The sequence below is a fragment of the Equus przewalskii genome, chromosome 31 (genome assembly GCF_037783145.1).
Source record: "Equus przewalskii isolate Varuska chromosome 31, EquPr2, whole genome shotgun sequence".
NCBI classification, from domain to species: Eukaryota; Metazoa; Chordata; class Mammalia; order Perissodactyla; family Equidae; genus Equus; species Equus przewalskii.
Genome location: NC_091861.1, coordinates 6,677,960 through 6,695,131, shown reverse-complemented (window position 1 = coordinate 6,695,131; position 17,172 = coordinate 6,677,960). Strand labels below are relative to the sequence as shown.

At 36.6% G+C, this 17,172-nt stretch overlaps 1 protein-coding gene across 20 annotated transcripts in view; it reads right to left on the bottom strand.

The window, feature by feature from the left end:
- Positions 1–17,172, bottom strand: part of CDC42BPA (CDC42 binding protein kinase alpha) — a 327,094-nt gene that overhangs the window by 89,997 nt on the left and 219,925 nt on the right. For all 20 annotated transcript variants that reach the window (XR_011535397.1, XR_011535396.1, XM_070602640.1 and 17 more), the window contains 2 exons: positions 5,489–5,736; positions 489–594 (listed from right to left, as the gene is read on the bottom strand). Coding sequence is in view for 18 of the 20 variants with exons in the window: in XM_070602640.1 (XP_070458741.1) it covers positions 489–594; positions 5,489–5,736 (354 nt within the window). In the remaining 2 variants the exon portion in view is untranslated. The remainder of the gene's footprint in view (positions 1–488; positions 595–5,488; positions 5,737–17,172) is intronic.

The window sequence follows — 17,172 nt, the reverse complement described above, 5'->3', positions numbered from 1 at the left end:
TTTCTTCAAGCTACAGAGTTTAGGCAGTTGGTTTCTTTGGGTTCTTACCCGCCAACGGTACTATTTCTAGCTATTACCAGTTCTCCAGCATGAATATGACATCATAGTTGTCAGAATTTCTCCAGTGTGGCTAACGGATCCCGCTCTTGCTAAGGGCCAGCCTGAACTTAGCCAGCCATGACAGATTAAGTGCCAACACGAGAGAAAAGAGTAAAAAAGAGAATAGGTGGAAAGTGAAATACAGAATAGAGGCTCAGAAAATAAGCAGGACAAAGAATAAGATGAGATCAACAAAATCCTCTCTCAGAAGACTCCTGTACAGATCGGTTGAATAAAAAATTGCCTGTACCACACAAACAATCCTTGCCTATAAGGAGGAATGTTAAACAAAAAATGCACACGAATATAAAATTATATCCACAATTTCTATCACGGTGCTGAGTGTTTAGCATGTATTCAATAAAGAGAAATGAGATTGAATCACTCACCTTATCAAGTTCACTTGTCAGTTTTTTATTTTCTTCAGTTAATAACACTTTTTCTCGTTCATACTGTTGTTTGAACTCATTTTCAAATTCTTCCCTTTCACTTTGACTAACACAATTCAAAACACAAAAGGAAAAAAAGGAATTGAACCAAAGGTAAAATAATGGTATCCCAGATTGGCTATTGGACCATACACAGAATTCTGAATTTGAATTTATTTTGAAAAGTCACTTATATCTGACGGTTTCAAATCATAATCTTTTCCCTTAAAATTAAGTCACCATCATTTCCTTTTAATTAATAGATTTGTCTGCCTAATAACATCTACTTTGTTTCCAGTTGAAAATCTGAGGAAGACCGCTGTGATTTGTAGACTTCCTCATCGTGATTATTTGCTTATGTACATACTAGAAAGTATGGGGAAATGAGGAGGTTAGGGAAAGAGGAAGAGATGGACCACAATATGATTCCTTATACTCAGCTCTGGATTGCACAAAATTCACAATCTAATTTACACCAGTTCTCTCAATATATGCAGCCCTTTCTTCCTTCTCTCCTTCATTCTTACCTAAGTATTTATCCACCTACACACATGCACAAATTTAATATTAGAAAACCTATTTAAAATGACAGTCCTGGGAGGCAGAACTGATTCACCCTTAGAGGTAAACACAGTTCTGAGAGACTTTTTAAAAACTTCCTATGGGAGAAAGGGAATCAGTTTTGAACACGGGGTTGGAATGTGGATGAAGAGGCTTACATCTATAGCAGTCTGATGGAGAATGTTAGCAGCAAGTGAAACTCAACGTGGATCAGTTCTAGGTAATTTTATGATTGCTTCCAAGTCAACAAAGAACATAAGTAATGGTTGATTTTTAAAAATTCAATCTTAAAACTCCCTTAGACTACTAAATTGTTGAATATTAAACTATAATTTAAATTATAAATTCCAGGAAAATAAACCATCCTGTGTCCAAGCAAATGTGCCACTTTCCCTATCATCTATAGTCAAAATGTGAAATTTGGCTATGTTTAAGAATCTTTCTTGATTCAGAAGCAACCCCAAAAAATAAACAATGACAAAAATATGAAAAATTACAAACGAGTCTCCTTCCAGAAAAATATGTACATGAATAAATTGAGTAAACTTTCTGCGGAAAACCATTGCTATTTTTTCCTATTAGCTAACATTAAACAAACCTTAAGTCTCTCTCATATTAAAACAAAACAAACAAAGTCTCCCCTAAATCCCACGTCACACTTCATTTTCCACTTTCCTTGTCTTCCCCTTCACTGATAATCATCTTGAAATCTCGAGAGTTTGCTGTATCCACTTTATCATCATCTAACTGTCAACACCCAAATCTGGCTTCTGCTACAACCTCAAAAAAAACCGTTCTCTCAAAACTCACCATTGTCCTAATGGTTATTACATCCAATCCACTGGCTCCCTTCAACAGCTTTGTCCGTTCCCTCCCTCTTGAAACACTATCTTCTCCTGGCTTCAGTGATGCCCGCTCTCCTGAGTGTCAGCCTACACCTCTGACTTCTTTTCAGCAGCCTTTGTGAACTTCCTTTCCTTCATCCTTCCCGCAAATCCAGTGCTCCCAGGTAGTCTGTCTCAGGTGCTTGACTCTGCTCTATACACATTTTCCCTGAGCTATCGCATCTACTACACTACCTGATTTCAATTATTATCTGTTATGCTGAAGAACTCTGAATCTACATCTGAAGCCTTTCTGGGCTTCAAAGTGTTGACTTGGCATCTCCACAAAGATGTCTCCCAAGGAGCTCAAATTCAACATGCCCAACTCAAGAGAGCTGAAGACATAAACAAGTTTCCAGCCCCCTTTCCATCTTCCTCTCTGCCCATATACTCTACTTCTCTTCTCTTACTGCAGGTAAAAAACAGTGAAGGCCAATCCATTCACTCATGGATCTGCTCGAGTACACTGCCCCAGCACTTTTCTCCTCTCTCTCCTGACTCATCTACTGGATAATTTCTATCAGATTACAAGGATGGTGTTATTTCTCCAATCTAAAAACAGAAACAAAAAGCAAAATAACTTCTTTCAAGATAAATTTCTCCTCCAGCTACTACCTCCTTGCACTGCTTGCTTTTACAATAAAAGACTCCAAATAATAGCAGTGCTATCTATACTCTCTGTCTCCAATTGCTCTCCTCCAAATTGTTCTTATCAAAGTCACCAATGACCTTCATATTGTTAATCTCAACTGCCATTATTTGGTCCTTATCTTATCTGATTCAGATCTCATCTCATTTCACATGTAGACAGAGCTGATATGCTTTCATCACATGGCTTCCAGGCACCAAACTTGCCTGGTCTTCTTCCTATCATTCTTGTGGCTCTTTCTCTTTCCACTTTGCTGTTTCTTCCTTATTTCCCAACTTGTAAAGATTGGCGTGCCCCAGGACTCAGTCCTAGGACCTCTCTTCTATCCACACTCATTGGCTAAGTGATCTCAGTCTTACCACTTTAATATCTTGTGAGTGATAAACACTCCCAGGATTTTATCTCTAGCCCTGAAATCCAGCTGTTCTATACCATGGCCTACTTGACATCTCCACTTGGATGTCCAATAAGCATCTCATACATAACTTGTTTAAAATGAGCTCCTGATAATACTCTCATCCCAAACTTGCTTCTCCTGTAGTCTTCCTCTCTAAATGGTAACTCTATTCTTCTAACTGCTAAGGCCAAAAACCTTAGTATCACCCTTGATTCTTCCTCTTTCTCACCCCATATCCAGTCCACCAGCAAAAACCATTATCTTTACCTTTAAAGAACATTAGAATTTGAACATTTCTTACCACCGATTCTGCCACCACCCTAGGCCCAAACCATCACCATCGTTTGCGTGGATTATTGCAATAGCCTTCTAAATGTTTTCACTGCTGTTTCTCTTATCTAATTCAGAATACTCTTATCCCAGTAGGCAGAGTAATCCTGTTAAAACATAACTCAGCATTTGTCGATTTGCTCAAAATCTTGCAATACTTTCCTGCAATGGTTTTACTCAGAGTAAAGACTGTAAGTCAACCGAACATGATTTACAAAGTTCTACATGACCCTTCATTAACTCTCAGACTCCTCTTTTACTATTCTTTCCCCTTAACTCTACTTCAGCCACACTGGCCTCCTTATTATTTTTAATAGACTTTATTTTTAAGAAAAGTTTTAGGTTCACAGCAATATTGAGAGGAAAGTACAGAGATTTCCCATACACCCTTTGCCCCGAGGCGCAGCCTCCCCATATCAACATCCCCCACAAGGGTGGTAAGCTTGCTACAGTCAATGAACCTGCACTGACACATGGTCATCACTCAAACTCCAGAGTTTACATCCGGGGTCACTCTTGGTGTTGTACACTTCAGAGTTCGGACAAAGGTATAATGACATGTGTCCTATATGTCCTACAATGTCATGTGTACTATACCATTATCGTATCATACAGAGCAGTCTCACTGCCCTAAAAATCCTCTGTGCTCTGCGTATTTGTGCCACCCTACCCCCAACCCCTGGAAACCGCTGATCTTTTTACTATCTCTACAGTTTCACCTTCTCGTTATTTTTTTAACAGACTGGTTCTTCTCCGTAGAATGTTCTTCTCATACATTTGTATACATACATTTTATCCAGTTCTTACTTAGAAGTCACCTTCTCAGTATAATTTTCTCTGGCCAGCCTATATATATAATTTAGCCCTCCCCCTTAATGCTTCATAGCCCCCATCCTCTGACTTATTTTTTGTTCCTGACATTTACATTATCTACTATATTCTATATTTTGCTTATTTTGTTCACAGTCTTTCACCACAACTAAAGGAAAGCTCCATAAGGACAAACTTTCTGTCTGTTCACTGCTGTGTTCCCAGTGCCTACAATAATGCCCTACACATAGTAGGTTCTAAACATTTGTTGAATGAATATACCAAACTGAATAAACTTAGTCTTCCAATGTAAGTTGGGAATGACAGTAACATACATTCAGTTGCCTAAAATCTAGAAACCTGAGTATCACTGATAATTTCTCCTGCTCCTCATTTCTCACATCTGGTCACGATGTCATCCAGGTTCTGTCTTCTCAGTAGACCTTCTGAATCCACATGCTTCTCTCCATCTTCCCTCTCACTACCTAAGGTCCAGCTACCTCATCTCTCACAGTCAGATTCCTATCTATATTCAGCTCCTTCCAATCCATTCTCCACACGGTAGCAAGAGCAATCTTTCAAAAATATAAACGTAATCATGTCATTTTCCTTCCACGGCCTTAGAATAAAGTTTAAATTTTTTTTTTTTTTTTTTTTTTAAAGATTTTATTTTTTTCCTTTTCTCCCCAAAGCCCTCCGGTACATAGTTGTGTATTCTTCATTGTGGGTCCTTCTAGTTGTGGCATGTGGGACGCTGCCTCAGCGTGGTCTGATGAGCAGTGCCATGTCCACGCCCAGGATTCGAACCAACGAAACACTGGGCCGCCTGCAGCGAAGCGCGCGAACTTAACCACTCGGCCACGGGGCCAGCCCCTAAAGTTTAAATTCTTTATACTCATTTATGATGTTGCCTCTGTTTTCCTTGCCAGTCTCATTTTTCACCACGCTAATCTTTCTTCTTATGCTTCCACATAATTTACAGATTTCATTTTCTGAATGGGCCATGCTCCTCTTTTCCTCTAGATCTCAGCACATCCTGCTACCTCTGCCTGGACACTCTTACGTATTTATTTATTTGATCTTAACTTAGAAATAATTTTGTCCAAAAAACCTAGACATAGCAAAGTTCTCTCTCATGCCTCTGCTATGGGTGTTCCTATACTTACCCACTGGCTTTCCCATCATACTGTATTGCAATTTTCTATTTAGCAACCTTGACTTTGGTCTCCTTGAGGACTGGGATACGCTGACTGCCTACGCATGTCTAGTCCCTGACACTAACAGGCAATTAATAAATATTTATTAGAGGAGTAAATAACTTGATTCTTACCTCTCTCTCCTGTTTTTTTCCAACTTGTCTTTCAAAATCATAATTTCTTTGTTGAGAGCAAGTTGCTGGCCTTCTGAATCGTGCAGTTCTTTCTTCAGATTTTTGATTTCATTTGCATGTATTCCTTCTCTTTTAGACAATTCTTCTTCATAAAAGATACTTTTCTTTTCCAAATCAGTCTTTAGTTTGGTTATCTCTTGCTGATGCTCTATGCTGCATACTCCTGGTGAGTAACTAATCTGTTTTTGCTATAGAAGTATTAACAAAAGATTAGTTTCTCTATAAGAATAACAACAGAGCAAATAATACCTTCTTCCTATAATATAAAGTACTGTCATATAACTGAATATTATTTTTTATATTATCACATAAAAATAACCTTTTCTTTACTAAGGCTATTACCCTTTCGCCTGTCCTGTGTTGCCAATATTCTTCTCAGTGTATTTCCCTTCATGGCTGTCGTATTTTACAGTCTTCTTCACGCCAAGATTACGTATTCATCTGTACTTCCTGCCGGTACTTATATAACTATTTGTTTTTACATTTAATTTCTAATTTATATACAATTATTGTTGGTGTATGGAGTGAGGGAAACATCTACCTGCATCCTGTTTCTGACATGGGACCAATAAGAGATCATAAATACACGTGCAGGGGAGAGGATGGTAGAGCTAGAATGCACACAGAGAGAAGAGCAGGGGCTTCTTCAATGGTCCAGGGAGAAACGACACAGGTCTATCTGACACCTTCAGACCCACTCTAAAGAACAGGATAGGTCTCTTCCCATTTAGGGACGGCATTAAGGAGAAATTTGGTCAAAAGTCATCTTTTCAGAAATTAGGTTGAAATATACTCTCAGTAATAAGGAAGAAAGGATAATGTAAAGTCTGAAGGTTCTTCCAGGTAACAGCTAAAGGGTAAACAGAAACTTACAGACAGAGATTAGGACTGTAAGAATTGCAGAGCTTTGTAACTTTTCTATTACTTTGTCACATGTTACTTATTTTCCCACATGATCGACAATAAAACTTTCAAAACCCAAAGAAGCTACAGGCTTATGTTTAATGACAACAAGAAATCCTCTGGAGGATGCTGTGTCCTTTTCTGAAGCCAGTATTAAAGCCAAAAAAACTGGTAACAGTGGTCGATTTAAAGTCAAAAGGAAACTACGCTGGCTTCTTCACATTTGGGTATACAATTTTTAAAAAACCAAAGGCATCAATGCGGGCTTGAGAAATGTCTCTGGGATATCCACTGTAATAGTCACCCGTTTATCCGAAGACTACTTATGAAGTGCCCACCACATGCAAGACCCAGACCGCCCAGTAGTTTCTGAGGCAGCCTGGCACACAAGCTCTGCTGAAACTAGGAAGAGCCACACCAAGTCAGATTCTTAATCTCACGCATCTCCATGAAAATGAGCCTCAATGGACATCTGCAGCACTGACCACTGACCTACACTACTCTTTCATTTCTCTAATCACCTAAAGAACACTTTAGTTTCCTGTTCTGTTTACTATAGCTTGGCTGTTGGGATAGCAACATCATGCACTACAAGTTTCAAGTAAAAATTACCCTGAAATCAAACCCTAACAAAGATACCACCAAAAGAAGTTATAGACTTATGTCACTTATTGACAAGGACGTAAAAAAGCCAAACAAAATGCTGACAAAATTCAATCATTTGTAAAAAGAACAATCTACCACAAAAGAATATGTTTTATTGCAGGTATTGAAGGTGATTTATTATTAGCAAACATTAATAAATGTGCAAAAATTACATTATTTTAACAGGTTAAAATAAACCCACATGATAATCTCAGTAGGTACCCCTGCCTAAAAGTATTTGATAAAATCCAATACCAATTCCAAATACTACCCAAAGTCCCACAATAACACGAACAAAAAGACAGCACAGTAATTCTCCCAACTTAAAAAGTAGCCATTTCACGTTATTAAAAACAGATAATACTTACTGCTGAAAAACCAGAAGTGCATACAATACATTCAGGAATAGTAACAACAAAAAGGATGTTTTCCATTATCTCTCTTACTTTGTATTAGTTTTCAGATATTTAGTCTGACCAAGTAATATGTGAAATAGTCACAAGAAAAGAATATTAGAAGAAAAGTGATAATTATCATTTCCATTTAACATAACTGTTCATCCAGAAAATGCAAATGAATCCACTGAAAAGTGTTAGAACCAATAAAGTTGAGTAAAACAACAGCATGTAAAACACAGACAACAGTACTTCTAGACAGCAGAATATGCAACGAGAAAACACAGGAAAAAGTTCATTGTTAGCAGCAGAAATGATCAAACAAAAATCACCAGAAACTAACACACACACATATGAGAACCAATAATAGTGAATAATAGGGCCAGCCCAGTGGTGCAGTAGTTAAGTCTGCGCCCTCCACTTAGGTGGCCCAGGGTTTGCAGGTTCGGATCCCAGTCATGGACCTAGCACTGCTCATCAAGCCATGCGGTTGCGGCATTCCACATAAAATAGAGGAAGACTGGCACAGGTGTTAGCTCAGCAACAATCTTCCTCAAGCAAAAAGGGGAAGATTGGCCACAGATGTCAGCTCAGGGCCAATCTTCCTCACACACACACACAAATAGTGAATAATTTGTCTGAATTATATGAAAAAACTACAAGTCTTTAGAAAAGATACAAAAGAAGACTTGAAACAATATAGAGAAATACCAAGTACTTGGAAGAGAAGATTAAAAGTACATGTATTCAATATTTCTCAAAGTATCTTCCTTGTAAATCTAATAAAAAAATTTTTAAGTGTGGGAGGTAGTGCAGGGGTGTGGGATGGAGGCAAATGTTCCTAGTACATAGGCAAAAATAAACTGGCAAAAATACCAGAGAAAATCCTGAAAAAGGAAGAAGAGTACAGAAGGGGAGAGAATATTCTTTTCAGATATTAAAATACACTATAAATCTTTAATAAGCATGAGTATAACATATTTCCACCCAAAAATAATTTAATTCAATATACAAGACATCTTCAATCACTGAGGAAGGCAGTGGTTAATTAATGGAATTGGAACCCCCAGCTAGCAATAAAAGAACAAAATGATTCTCACATCATACCATTTGGCAAAACAAATTCCAAATGGATTAGTTAAATATTTTTGGACCAAATAGAAACAACCAGGAAAAAGCAGAATTACATACTTAGCAAATTCAGAAAAAAGGACAAGCCAAGCTTTGAAGCAATAGAAGAAACAGCAAGGAAAGTTAAAACAAATCTTCTCCAAAATTAAAGTGCAAATGATAAATTGGTAAAATAGTTGAAGAAAATATAAGAAAAAGTACAATTTTCACTATGCAAAGAGTTTATATGAATTGCTAAGAAAAACATTAAGATTACAAAATTAAATGGGCAAATGACAAAGAGATAATCCACAAGGAGAAAATATGACTAACAATCTACTAATGAGGCAAGAAATGACTTTCATACTGCAAAGATTTGTGGCATGTAACAAGTGTCTTAAAATGATCTGAGAATTCCATTTCTAGGTATGTGTTCTAAGAAAACGATACTGAGAAAGTAGTGCATAAAGGTGTTCATGGTAATTACAATATTGCAAAAGCGAAAAGCATATATTTAATAGTAGGGAATTGGATAAGTGGATATTCTTCTATAATCATTAAAATTACACGTGACAATAATATAAGAAGGAGTAAAAACGAATATAACACACTCTCAAGTCAAAAATACACGTGTTAAAGTTTGAATTGTGTCCCCCCAAAATTCACAGGTTGGGGGCTGGCCTGATGGTGTAGTGGCTGGGTTTGGTACATCCCATTTCAGTGCCCTGGGTTTGCAGGTTCAGACTGTGGGTGCAGACCTACGCCACTCATCAAGCCATGCTGTGGGGCTGCCCATATACAAAATAGAGAAGGATTGGCACAGATGTTGGCTCAGGGCAAATCTTCCTCACCAAAAAAAAAATAAATAATAATTTAAAAAATTCATATGTTGAAGCAGTAACCACCAATACCTCAGAACGTGACCATTTTTAAAAACAGAGTATTAGGGGCCGACCCTGTGGTCGAGTGATTAAGATCACATGCTCCGCTTTGGCAGCCTGGGGTTTTCCAGTTCAGATCCTGGGCATGGACCTACACACCACTCATCAAGCCATGCTGTGGCGGTGTCCCACACAGAAGAACTAGAATGACTTACATCTAGGATATACAACTATGTACTGGGGCTTTGGGGAGGAAACAACAAAAAAAGAGGAAGATTAGCAACAGATGTCAGCTTAGGACCAATCTTCCTCACTAAAAAGAAAAGGATAGGGTCCTAAATACTGCACGATCTGACTTACATGCGGAATCTAAAAAAGTCAAACTCTTAAAAGCAGAGTAGAATAGTGGGTCCCAAGGGCTAGGGCTTTGCAGGAAATGGAGAAACATTGGTCAAAGGGTACAAAACTTCAGATTATGTAGAATGAATAAATTCTGGAGATCTAATGTAAAGGAAGCGAACTACAGTTAACAATATTGTGGTGTATACTTAAAATTTGCTGAGAGGGGATCTTAATTGTCCTCAGCAAAAAATAGAAAGAAAAAGAAAAAAGATAACTGAGTGTGGCGATAGACATATTCATTAGCTTGATTGTGGTAAACATTTCACAATGCATATGTATATGTAAATGTCACGTTTTACACCTTAAATATACATAATTTTTATTTGTCAATTATACTTCAATAAGACCGGAAAAAAAGAAAAGAAAAAGAGGGTTTTTACAGAGGTAATCAACTTAAATGAGGTCAGCAGGGTGGGTTCTAATCCAATATGACTGCGTCCTTAGAAACAGAAGTGGTTTGGACTCAGAGTCACGCATAGAGGGAGACACCATGTGAAGATTAAGGCAATTGGGGTGACACACCTGCAAACCAAGGAGTGCTAAAGACTGCCAGCAAACCATCAGAAGGCACCTCTGCCAACACCTTGCTTTCGGACTTACAGCCATCATAATTAAGACAATAAATTCTTGCTTTTTGAGCCAGCCAGTTTGTGGTAATTTGTAACAGGAGCCCTAGCAAACTAATACAACAGGGTAAAAAACTCTCGTAGCATATGATCACAACAATTGAAAAGTTGTGCTTTTTTATAAACAGCTTTATTGAGATACAATTCACATACCCTATTCACCCATTTAAAGCACAATTCAATAGTTTTGGGTATATAACACTGCTACTTTTTTAAAAAGTGGTAAAACACATATAACAAATTTTGCTGTTTTCACCCTTTTAAGTGCACGTCAGTGGTATTAATTGCATTCACAATGTTGTGTAACCATCACCACTATGTATTTCCAAAACTTTTCATCATCCCAAAGAGAAATTCTGTACCCATAAGGAATAAGAACTCATTACCCCTCCCTCCAGGCCCTGGTAACTTCCATTCTCCTTTCTCTCTCAATGAATTTGCCTGTTCTACATATTTCACATAAGTAGAGTTACACAACATCTGTTCTTTTTGGTCTGGCTTCTTTCAGTTAGCATAATGTTTTCAAGATTCATCCATGTTGGAGCATATATCAGAACTTCATCCCTTTTTATGGTTGAATGATATTCCATTGTATGTACCTACCACATTTAGTTTCTCCATCTGTTGATGGACACTTGGGTTGTATCTACCCTTTGGCTATTGTAATAATGTTTCAAAGAACTCTGGTGTACAAATATCTGTTTGAGTTCCTGCTTACAATTCTTTTGGGTACATACCTAGGAGTTGAACTGCTGGGTCATACGGTAATTCTAAGTTTATCTTCTTGAGGAATCACCAAACTGTTTCCACATTCCTGCAAACACTCATTTTGTTTCTTTTTTTTTTTTTTTTTTTTTTTTATTAATGTTATGATAGATTACAAGCTTGTGAGATTTCAGTTGTACATTTTTGTTAGTCATGTTGTGGGTACACCACTTCCCCCTTCGTACCCTCCCCCCACCCCCCCTTTTCCCTGGTAACCACCGATCAGATCTCCTTCTCAATATACTAATTTCCACCTATGAGTGGAGTCATATAGAGATCGTCTTTCTCTCCTTCTCAATATACTAATTTCCACCTATGAGTGGAGTCATATAGAGATCGTCTTTCTCTGACTGACTTATTTCGCTTAACATAATGCCCTCGAGGTCCATCCACGTTGTTGTGAATGGGCCAATTTCGTCTTTTTTTATGGCTGAGTAGTATTCCATTGTGTATATATACCACATCTTCTTTATCCAATCATCAGTTTCTGGGCATGTAGGCTGGTTCCACGTCTTGGCTATTGTAAATAATGCTGCGATGAACATAGGGGTGCAACGGACTCTTGAGATATCTGTTATCAGGTTCTTAGGATAGATACCCAGTAATGGGATGGCTGGGTCATAGGGTATTTCTATTTTTAACTTTTTGAGAAATCTCCATACTGTTTTCCATAGTGGCTGTACCAGTTTGCATTCCCACCAACAGTGTATGAGGGTTCCTCTTTCTCCACAACCTCTCCAACATTTGTCGTTCTTGGTTTTGGATGTTTTTGCCAATCTAACGGGGGTAAGGTGATATCTTAGTGTAGTTTTGATTTGCATTTCCCTGATGATTAGCGATGATGAACATCTTTTCATGTGTCTATTGGCCATATTCATATCTTCTTTTGAGAAATGTCTGTTCATGTCCTCTGCCCATTTTTTGATCGGGTTGTTTGTTTTTTTGTTGTTAAACAGTGTGAGTTCTTTGTATATTATGGAGATTAACCCTTTGTCGGATAAGTGGCTTGTAAATATTTTTTCCCAATTAGTGAGCTGTTTTTTTGTTTCAATTCTGTTTTCCCTTGCCTTGAAGAAGCTCTTTAGTCTGATGAAGTCCCATTTGTTTTCATTTTGTTTCTTTTTCTTATTTTTTTCAAAAATTTTAGCCATCCTAGTAGGTATGGAGTGGTATCTTGTGGTTTTAACTTCATTTCTCTAATGATTAACGATGTTGAACATCTTTCGATGTGCTTATTGGCTATTAATGTATCTTCTACAGAGAAATGTCTATTCAAGTTATTTGTCCATTTTTTGACTGGGTAGTTTGTCTTTCTGTTGTTGAGTTGTAGGAGTTCTTCACATATTCTGAATATCAAACCCTTATCAGATATTTGATTTGCAAATAATTTCTTCCCTTCTTTAGGTTGTCTTTTCATTTCTTAAAAACGTCCTTTGATGCAATGCATACAAGTTTTTACTTTGATAAAGTCCAATTTACCAATTTTTTTCTTTTGTTGCTTATGCTTTTAGGGTCATATCTAAGAATCCACTGCCAAATCCAAAATCATGAAAATGTACCTTAATTTTTTTTCTTCTATAAGGTTTATGACGGTAGCGCTTATATTTGGGATGTTGATCCAGTTTGAGTTCATTTCTTTGTCTGGTGTGAGGGAGGGTTTCAAATTCATTTGTTTGCATGTAGAAATCCAACTGTCCTGGCACGTGAGCTGAAGAGACTATTCTTCCCCACTTAATGGATTTAGTGCCTAGACCAAAAATCAATTGGCCATAGATATATGACTCATTTCTTGACTCACTTCTAGTCCAGTGGGCTATATTTCTATCCCTATGCCAGTACCACACTCTTTTTATTTCTGTATCTTAGAAATAAGTTTTGAAATTAGGAAGTGTAACTCTTCCAACTTTGTCCTTCCTTTTCAAGAACGTCTTCTGTTTGGGGCCACTTGCAATTCCATATGAATTTGAGGATCATATTTTCCATTTCCACCAAAAAGGCTATTGGAAATTTAATAGGAATTGCAATGAACTTGAATGTCACTTTGGATAATACTGACATCTAAACAATATTAAGTATTCCTTTCCATAAACATGGAACATCTTTCCATTTATTTAGGTCTTATTTAATTTTTTTCAGCAATGTTTTGTAATTTTCAGTGCACAAATCATTAACCTTCTTGGTTAAATTTATCCCAAGGCTTTTAGATGCTATTGTAACTGGAATTGTTTTCTTAATTTCCTTTGTGTTCATTGTTAGCATTCAGAAACACAACTAAGTATTGTGTGTTGATCTTGCAACCCCGGGGTTGGTTGTTTTCTTATTATTGAATTTTAAGAGTTCTTTGTATATTTTGGAAAAGTCTTTTATCAAATATGTATTTTCTCACAGTCTTTTCTGCATCTTTTCATTCTCTTGGCAGTGTCTTTCACAGAGCATAAGTTTTTAATATCAATGAAGTCTAGCCTATCAATTCTTTACTTTATGGATTGTGCCTTTGGTGTTGTATGTAAAAAAGTCATCACCATACCAAAAGTTAGATAGGTTTTCTCCTATCTAGCTTATCTTCTAGGAGTGTGATAGTTTTGTGTTTTACATTTAGGTCTGTGATCCATTTTGAGTTAATTTTTGTGAAAGGTGTAAGGTCTGTGTCTAGACTTACTTGTGTGTGTGTGCATGTATGTGTGTGTGTATGTACATGTAGTTGTTCTAGCATCATTTGTTGAAAAGACAATCTTTGCTCCATCATACTGCCTTTGCCCCTTTGTCAAAGATCATTTATCTGTACATTCCTCTGCCAGTACCACATTGTTGTGATTACTGCAGGTTTATAGTCAGTCTTCAGGTCAGGTAGTGTCAGCCTTCCCGCTGTGTTCCTTTCCTCCAATATTGTGTTGGCTATTCTGGGTTTTTTGCCTCTCCATTAAACTTCAGGTTTAGTTTGTTGATATCCATAAAAGAACTTGCTGGGATTTTGATTGGGATTGCATTAAATCTATAGATCAGGATGAAAAGAAATTACATCTTGACAATACTGTTTTCTTATCCATGAACATGGAATATCTTTCCATTTATTTGTTTCTTCTTTGATTTCTTTCACAGAGTTTTGCAGTTTTCCCCACGCAGATCTTGTGCATATTTTGTTATATTTATACCTAAGTATTTACTTTTTGTGAGTGCTATTGTTAATAGTATTGAGTTTTAAATTTCAAATTCCACCTGTTCATGGATAGGAACGCAACTAACTTTTGTGTATCAACCTTGTATTCTGCAGCCTTGCTATAATGGCTTATTAGTTCTAGGACTTCTTTTGTCAATTCTTCTGATTTTTTTCTTTTTTGGAGGACGACTAGCCCTGAGCTAACATCTGCCACAAATCCTCCTCTTTTTGCTGAGAAAAACTGGCCCTGAGCTAACATCAATGCCCATCTTCCTCTGCTTTTTTTATATGTGGGATGCCTGAAGCAGCATGGTTTGACGAGCAGTGCGTAGGTCCGCACCTGGGTTCTGAAGCGGTGAACCCTGGGCCAGTGAAGTAGAATGTGTGAACTTAACCACTGTGCCACCAGGCAGGTCCCTCTTTTGATTCTTTCCATAGACGATCCTGTCATCTGTGAACATAGACAGTTTTATGTCTTCCTTCCCAATCTGTATACCTCTTCATTTTCTTGTCTTATTGCATTAGCTAGGATGTCCAGCACAATGTTGAAAGGCAGTGGTGAGAGGTGACAGTCTCACCTTGCGCCTGATCTTAGTGGGAAACTGTCAAGTTTCTCACCAATAAGTATGATGTTAGCTGTAGGTTTTTGGGTAGATATTCTTTATCAAGTTAAGGAAGTTCCCCTCTATTCCTAATTTATTGACAGTTTTTATCATGAATGGGTGTTGGATTCTGTCAAATGCTTTTTCTGCATCTATTGATATGATCATGTGATTTTTATCTTTTAGTCTGTTGATATGATGCACTACACTAATTGATTTTCAAATGCTGAACCAGTCTTGCGTACATAAGATAAAACTCCACTTGGTTGTGGTGCCTAATTATTATTATACATTGGATTCAGTTTGCTGATATTTTGTTGAGGATTTTTACATCTATGTCTATCAGACATGTTGGTCTATAGCTTTCTCTTCTTGTAATGTCTTTGTTTGGTTTTATGATTAGTGTAATGCTGGTGTCATAGAATGAGTTGGGAAGCCTTCCCTCTATTTCCATCTTCTGAGAGAGATTGTGGAGAACTGGTATGACTTCTACCTTAAATGTTTGGTAGAATGCAGTAGTGAACACATCTGGCCCTGATGCTTTCTGTTCTGAAAGGTTCTTAGTTATTGACTCAATTTCTTTAATAGAGGCCTTTCCAGATTATTTATTTCTTCCTATGTGAGTTTGACAGCTTGTGTCTTTCACGGAACTGGTCTATTTCATCTAGGTTATCAAATTTGTGGGCAGAGAGTTGCTGATAGTATTCCTTTATTATCCTTTTAATGTACATGGGTTATGTAGTAATGTCCCTCTTTCATTTCTGATATTAGTAGTGTCTTCTCTCTTTTTTCTTTTGTTTTATGTTTTAATTTACAATAAAAGAGTTTAAAAATACAGCAGAAAGCACAGCATGCAAAATATAGATTAAGCATATTCTTTGCAAAAAGATTTACTACAGAAAGAAAAAATTTTAAAGAAGAACTATAGTGTCAAGAGAATTATAAATATATGAAATAATATAAACTATTATCTACAGGTAATTCCCTTCTTTTCAAGTTCCCAGGGAAGTTATTAAATTTATATAAAGTATTTGATCCAATGCTTATAAGTTTAAAAGTCTGTTTGAAAGACATTTTTAGTGGAAAATATAAGTAAACCAAATTGTCTCAAAACAAATCAACAATAATAAAGCTCTGACAAAGCTACCATATAACAACAAAGGATGTGTTACAGGAGAATTCTTTCAGATTTCAAGGAAGAGTTTGTATCTATGAGCACAAAGACGACAAGCTTCATTTTTCTTTATGTAAAGTTAACATAACCCTGAAAGAAAACCTAACCAAAACAGCATACAAATAAAACTACAGACTCATCTCAATTTAACGGCAACAATTTTTAATAAAATGTTAACATTTGTAATCCATTGCTGTATTGAAATTCTACCGTTATATGAGCAACTAATTCCTAGAATGTAAGAATAGATTAAAGCTCGAAGGCTTGTTAATATATTTCTCAAAAATACATGAAAGGATCTCTTTTCTTCGTAATTAGCCTGGCTAGAGGTTTATTGATTTTATTGATCTTTTCAAAGAATAAGCTTTGGTTTCATTGATTTTCTCTATTGGTTTCTTGTTTTCAATTTAATTGATTTCTGCTCTAATTTTTATTATTTTTTCTTTTGTTTACTTTAGATTTAACTTGATCTTCTCTTTCTAGTATCCTAGGTTGGAAGTTAACATTATTAATTTTAGATCTTTCTTCTTTTCTAATATATACATTCAATGCTATAAATTTCTCTCTAAGCACTGTTTCACTGTATCCCATAAATTTTGAGAAGTTGTGTTTTCACTTTCATTTAGTTGAAAATACTTTAAAATTTCTCCTGAGATATTTTCATTGACCCATATGTCATTTAGAAGAGTTTTGCTTATTTCCACTATTTTGGAATTTTTCCAGCTATCTTTTTGTTACTGACATCTAGTCTAATTCCATTGTGGTCTGAGAGTAGACATTGTATGATTCCTATTCTTTTAAATTTGTTAAGGATTTCTAAAGGTTTGTTTTATGGCCAGAATGTGGTCTATCTCAGTGAATGTTCCAGGCGAACTTGAGAATGCATATTTTGCTGTTGTTGGATGAAATAGTCTATAGATGTCCCTTATATCCATCTGATTGATGATGTTATTGAGTTCAATTT